The 6,688-nt window shown below is 40.2% G+C and overlaps 1 protein-coding gene across 1 annotated transcript in view; it reads left to right on the top strand.

Annotated features, from left to right (window-relative positions):
• The window catches only part of TRPM3 (transient receptor potential cation channel subfamily M member 3), a 253,510-nt gene that overhangs the window by 235,339 nt on the left and 11,483 nt on the right, over positions 1-6,688 (top strand). Inside the window, exons 23-25 of the mRNA XM_019555208.1 lie at positions 296-446; positions 1,214-1,413; positions 3,235-3,367. Coding sequence (XP_019410753.1) covers positions 296-446; positions 1,214-1,413; positions 3,235-3,367 — 484 coding nt within the window. The remainder of the gene's footprint in view (positions 1-295; positions 447-1,213; positions 1,414-3,234; positions 3,368-6,688) is intronic.

The following is a 6,688-nucleotide window of genomic DNA, read 5'->3' as shown; positions in this document are numbered from 1 at the left end:
CCCTTCCAGCCCTGATGTCTATGAAAATCTATGAAATCAATTTACTCCTGAAATGTCTCAAGGAAAATCTTGATGTTGCTAACATGATATCAAGAGCAGTAGCTTTCATAATCTGTGATAACTTTGACAAGTGTTTGATCACAGCATGAGGCAAGTGCATTATCAAACCTCATGGGGCAACATCATCCCACTGTGGTTTGAAAGATTTAAAAAAAAAAAAACCCTTTATAAATATTTAAGGATGTTTGTAGGAAGCTCTGAAAATTAAGATTCATTCTCATTTGTTTCTTTCCAGCTCCTTGTGGCCAAAATGAAACCAGAGAGGACGGCAAAATAATTCAGCTGCCTCCCTGCAAGACAGGAGCATGGATCGTTCCTGCCATCATGGCGTGTTACCTCTTGGTTGCAAACATCCTTCTGGTGAACCTTCTTATTGCTGTCTTTAAGTGAGTAGCAGGTTTTTGGGTACTTGGAGTTTGGAGTCAGCTTCAGGGGAGGCACTTTGTGCTAGTGAGAGTGGCAGAGTAGCTCATCTCCAGTAATGTGATAGCTGTGTAGCTCTAGTAATTCACTGCGTCTCAGGTACGGGGATCCAGGGATGCTGACAGCAATGAAGACCTCTGGGTTCTAATTTCAGTTATGGTACGGGTTCACATTGTAGCCTTGGACATCCTACAGCTACTCCCGGCTTAACATCGTAGTTACGTTTTTGAAAAATGTGACTTCAAGCAAAACAATGTTAAGCGAATCCAATTACGTCACAGTAGTTACCTATTAGCTGGGGGCAGCCAAACAACATTATAACCAAACACTGCACAACTTTAAACAAGTATGTTCTCTAACAGATCAGCAATGTAATAACAACACAATGTTAACCGGGATGACGTTAAGTGCGGAGTACCTGTACTTAATCCTTCATTGTCTCATTCTGCCAAAGTATAAATGAGGATACCATTTCTTGCATTATGGAAACATTATACAGTTTATTGTTAGTAAAGCATCAAGCATTATTTTGATGTTCTTGCAATAACACCCAACTTATCTTTTAAACTGCTGCTATGCTGTTATACTTTCATGAGATAATATCATTTTGTCTACTTTTTTAATGGTTGAACATATATGAAAACAGTCTAATGAGCGTATTGTCTTTTCAAGGGGGAAGTACCCAAGATGGTTTTGGTATCACAGTATTTTCCTTTTCTATTTCTTTTAGCAACACATTTTTTGAGGTTAAATCTATATCTAACCAAGTCTGGAAGTTTCAGAGGTATCAGCTAATCATGACATTTCATGAAAGACCGGTTCTTCCACCTCCTTTGATCATTTTCAGCCACATGACTATGATATTCCAACACCTCTGCTGCAGATGGCGAAAACATGAAAGTGACCAAGACGAGAGAGACTATGGACTAAGTAAGCTTTAAATATCTCTGACTTGTAGTTATAAACTGGGACTTTCACATTCCCATTCAATTTTACTAATACTTTGCACCTCCCATCTATTCATTCTCTTACAAGAGAATAGCAACAGGGCATATATTTGCCCAGCTGCCATGTTTTTTTCACAATAGTAGTCTATGTTTATAGCTGGACATCCTCCACTCTTCCCTTGAGCTTGGATGTCTCCTAAAGCATCTCCACATGCAGAGTTTTAAATAATAATAAAATAATATGTGCAGTTTCCCTGTATACTGGAAGCAAAATATATGGGCAGAAGGCCAGTGTCCTTACATGCTTTGATTTCTAATGTATCTAAACTGAAGATAAGAGGGAGCATTTAGGCATTATGGCCACTGACAGACGTGGGGATAAAAATGGCACTTTAATTTCAGCTCGGCGCACCCCCACACCAAGAGCAGCACTTGCCCAGAAGAAGCACGTCAGTTGAACCCAGCTTACCCAGCATCTGTATAGATGGTGCACTTCAGTAGGGATTTCAGATGCTTTTGTGTAATAGATGATTCATCAACTATTAGATAAAAGAGCCAAAGAGCCCCACTAAAGCATGTGACCTGTACATATGCTGGGGAGCTGGGTCAAGTTCATATGGTTCCTCTTCCAGTAAAGCACCATTTTTTTTCCACATCTGTCAGCAACCAATATGTTTGTTTCCTCCCTCGTAAATGTTCTAGCTAGGCGAGTGTGGCCTCCCGTCCCATTAAGATGAATTCCCATTAGCATGAATGAAAAAGATTCAGATACTTTTGAAATCCCTATTACACATCCTCTATATGCCATTCTTCTCCCTCTCTCTTCCTAATCTGAACAAATCTTTCTCCCCTTCCATTAACCCCTTTTACCAAACCTCAGCTCTACTTCAATATCTAACAGATTGAGCGGGGCAGGGGGAACAAGCAGTAGGGGATAGGCACTAGGAGAGGGGTAAGTGCTGGAGGTGACAAGCTGCAGGACGGGACAGGCTGCATTCACCTCTGCTTTATAATTTTCCATATCTAGAATCTAATTATTGGGGGGTCATCTTAAATTCATGCATTCGGGTAAATATGGTATTTAGATTTCACACAATCAGGGCTTCCCCAAATCAAAAGTGCCTCAATTCAGCTTTTCTACCGAACTTGCTCCACTTCCCCTCACCTACAATATATGCAATCATACTCTTCTTATTTCCCCTTGGCTACAGATAACCATGAAACTTGATAGGTTTGAAAATAACACAATTGTCCAGCAGAGACTTACAGAAATACTAAGAATTTAAGTAAACTTAAGTCGCCTTGTTTGACAGATGTTACACATAGGAATAATGTAGTCAAACTTCCCATGGAAAGTATTATTCAGATTTGATCCAATATTCATGCCAGTTGTTTACTTATTTTAGCCAGTTTATCTAGCTCTAATTATGATTTTGTTAAAAGACAGAGCTATTTTTTCACAACATTCATCCAGATGTTAAAAGGTATAACAACAGTATTGTGTGCACAGTTGTTTATTCCCTAATTGTTAATGTGTGAAAAAGTACAATATGTTTGAGACTGCTAGTTTGGTAGCTAAATCTGCCTATCTGATTTAATACAAAAATAATTGTATGATCGTCTTGACACCTTGCCTCATAAGACCTACAGTAATAAGAGGTATTCAAGACCCATCAATGAGCCGTTGTAGAGATGGTTCATCCTCAAACTGAGGGATTGCCAGTGATGAATAAAAAAGAGGGTTTGGTTTGCTTTTATGAATTCATGTTTTATCAGTGTCTTTTCCCTTCTGTAATTTCTATAGAACTTTTCATAACGGAAGATGAATTGAAAAAAGTTCATGATTTTGAAGAGCAGTGCATAGAAGAATATTTTAGAGAAAAGGATGATAGATTTAATTCTTCCAATGATGAAAGAATCCGTGTCACTTCTGAAAGGTAGACTTTTTTTGTTTGTCCTGTAGGATCTATATCTTGAAATACATCGCTGTATTTTCTATTGTTATTCTCTTACTTTCCCATACTTTCCCATTATTGGCGAAGACAGCTTGTTTGAGACAATTTTTTTAATTATACTGCAACACATACAAATAAGAGCTGACCGAAAAATGGTGAATTATTTTCATTAAAAATTTTTAAAATGTAAAACATTTCAATCAGTTGTACCAGAAAGTAACATAAATTGTGAGATAAAGTCATGTACTCTTTTGACATTGCACCTTTTAAAATTATAACCTTAGAACATAAGTGGCCAAAATACAAAGGTGAGACACAATGTAGCTATTAAATTCATCAGTGCTTTAACACAGAAGTGAAACCCACTGAGATTGAGAAAGATCCTTGTGTGTCTAGGCTCCTAGAGTGGAAGCTCACTGAAACCAGCATGGACTTTGCCAGTGATTTCCGTAAGACCAGCATTTCAGTCACAATATTTTCAGGTCTGTCTCGCTACTGAAGACAAGGGTAAACTACATTCAGCTCCACTTTGTGTTTAAACATGTGACGTAACCCAAGGTTCCTGTTTATCCATTGGCCCTAATAACAAAAGTATCTGAACAACTAAGTAAAATTTTATGTGCAGAACATGGAGTAGATTCTGCTCCACCTATTAGGCATCCAAGTGGACTTAGGCACCTAAGTGCAATTCCATCCCAGTGCTTCTTTTCCAGGCCTGAAAATCCACTAATGCAGGGATGTCAGATTGGTTGGAGGCTGCACTGTCTCCTTTTCAAGTGCCTAAGGGCCGCACCTTGGCTCTCACACAAGCAACCGTAGTGACATCATGGACAGAAGCTGTATCACCAATGGTAGGGCTTCCCATGATGGTAGCCAGCACCTGACCCTGTGGGAAGCCAATGTGAGTGTGCTCATGTGTGTATATGTGTGTGTGGGGGGGACCATGTGCCACTGCGGCCAGAGCCAGGGCTCTGACCATGGTGGTGGGGCTTCCCACAGAGGCATCAGTGCCCTGGTGAGAGCTGGGCACTGGCAATCTGAGCAACACTGCACAGTCCCATGATGGCACCCTGCATCCTGGTGAGATCCGGGGCATTGGCAGCCCCAGTGGCATCACAAAAATGCTACCACTGTGGCCAGAGGAAGGGAAAGTCTGTGAGACAGATGACCTGAGTCATTTGGCCATAACTGACCCCCAGGCCATATGTTTGACACCCCTACACTAATTCATCTACTTTTGTAACGCATTTTCATTTTACCCTTAGGACTGAATTGCAACAAAGCAACAACGTTTTGCAATTAACTGTTACAGGGGCCCAAGCAGGGTGAAATAGAATAGCACTTGGGCTTACAAATTGGTTTATATGCCTAATAGGTAGAATAGTGATGCTTCCTCAGCCTGATAAAGGCTGTTTGTGCCCCAAAGTTTGCAAATAAGAATTTTTTCAACTATTTGAGTTGGTCTAATAAAAGATATCAGATTTACCCAAAGAACCTTGTCTGCCTGTGTCCTTAGACCAACATGACTACAACCCACACCCCTGTAATAGGTGGAATAGAATTGACCTCATGTTTGTTGACTTAAGGTATTGTTCTCAATCAATATTGCACGGCAACACCTGGTTAATCACAATGAACTAATATGAAAACTGTTTAATCCAGGGACAGGCAATTATTTTGGGCAGAGGGCCACTTACTGAGTTTTGGCAAGCCATCAAGGGCTACATGACAGGCAGCCCAGAGAAGATTAATATTAATTTTCTAAATTTTTAGGGGCTCCATGTGCTGGTCTGAATGGCCTAGTGGACCACATCTGGCCCCCCAGCCTCATTTTGCCCACCCCTGCTTTAATCCCTTCTGCTTGTTTTTAAAAAAGCAAAAAGAGTAACAGTTGTGAATTTGTTACAAACACAACACTCTCTGCCACTTATGGCAAAGCCTGTCAGTACTACACCTAATGCAACAAGGCCAAAAATGGGTTTTCTGCACACACCAGAAAATGTTTACAGTTTACTTCAATTTTGAAACTAAATCTAACCCAAAGCAGGATTAGCAAATAGTATATTCCTTAGCCATCTTCATTCCTGAGAGCAATACTCTCAGACACCACACTTCTATGAATATAAATTAGGGAAAATTACGTGAAAGAGCTGATATGCTCAGGTATGATAGTAATAAGGACCATTCAAATGTCTTTGATAAAGCACATTCTATGAACTGGAAACTAACACAGATGTGTTCCCAACCACTTCAGACCATGGGAAAGTTTTGAGCTGGTCTGACCAGTACCTCTTTTTACCAAAAACCAAAGCTAATTTCTCCACCCTTTCCTTGGTTTGAGTAATGTTCAAATCTGGCTCCATATCCAAGCAATATAACACAGGGCTGTCTCCACAGGAATTGATCATATGTTGCAAGACAAAAGGAAACTAAGTGGGCATATAAGAGTATAATAGATTTTCTGTCCCAGTGTCTGGTTATTATCCTGTACTAGACAATACTAGTTAGAGGTGACATGATGGGCCAGATTACTTTTCTTCACTGCATTGCACAAAGTGGACTTAAAAGGCTAGTGGAGAATTTCCCCCATGTTGGGTAACTCGTTACAAGCAAAAGTTTAAGGAGGCAGCTTTACCAGCTCCCACACCAGCCACCTCAACTTCTCTCATGGGGAAGAGCCTCAAGGCAGACCTTGTAGCCTATGGAATTGCTATTATTCTGATCCTGCGCTAGTGTAGAAGCTCTACAGGACCTTCTGCTGGTGGCACAAGTTTGAGATGCTTCTCTGCTGTTCTGACTTGTGTACAGGTCACAGGCCTCAGAATGAGGAACAACAACTGGTACTCTAGAAAACTCCCTGCTCAGGCATCTGCTGTACGATTCTTCTAAGATGATGCTTTCTTCTCTTAAATATCCCACTGAACATTTTTTGCTAAATGTATACAGAAACCATTCCAAGAACTACTTTAAAAACTTAGTAGGTATATGCCATACATGTAAAAGCAACCTGGTTATAGTGAATTAATGTATTAAATATCCCAAGAAGACAAGATGTGTTGTGAGGAGCTTGTGAAGGGAATGTAAGAGTGGAAATCTAAAACAAACTAAGGTTTAGACTTTTGAGGTCTAGCTGAAGGTGAAGCCCTATGTGGAAGAAATCAAACTTCACGTTGTGGTTGAATCAGAACTGACAGAGCCAGCTTTTCTTTATTTAAGGCTATACTGTGATCACAGGGAGAATTCCATACAGCAAGGGGAATCACCCACTTGTCTGTTTCAAAGGATTTCTCAGACTCTCTAAGG

This window comes from Crocodylus porosus, unplaced genomic scaffold, assembly GCF_001723895.1.
Source record: "Crocodylus porosus isolate Cpor-Errol unplaced genomic scaffold, CroPor_comp1, whole genome shotgun sequence".
Taxonomy (NCBI): domain Eukaryota; kingdom Metazoa; phylum Chordata; order Crocodylia; family Crocodylidae; genus Crocodylus; species Crocodylus porosus.
This window is presented reverse-complemented; position numbering and strand designations above follow the sequence as displayed.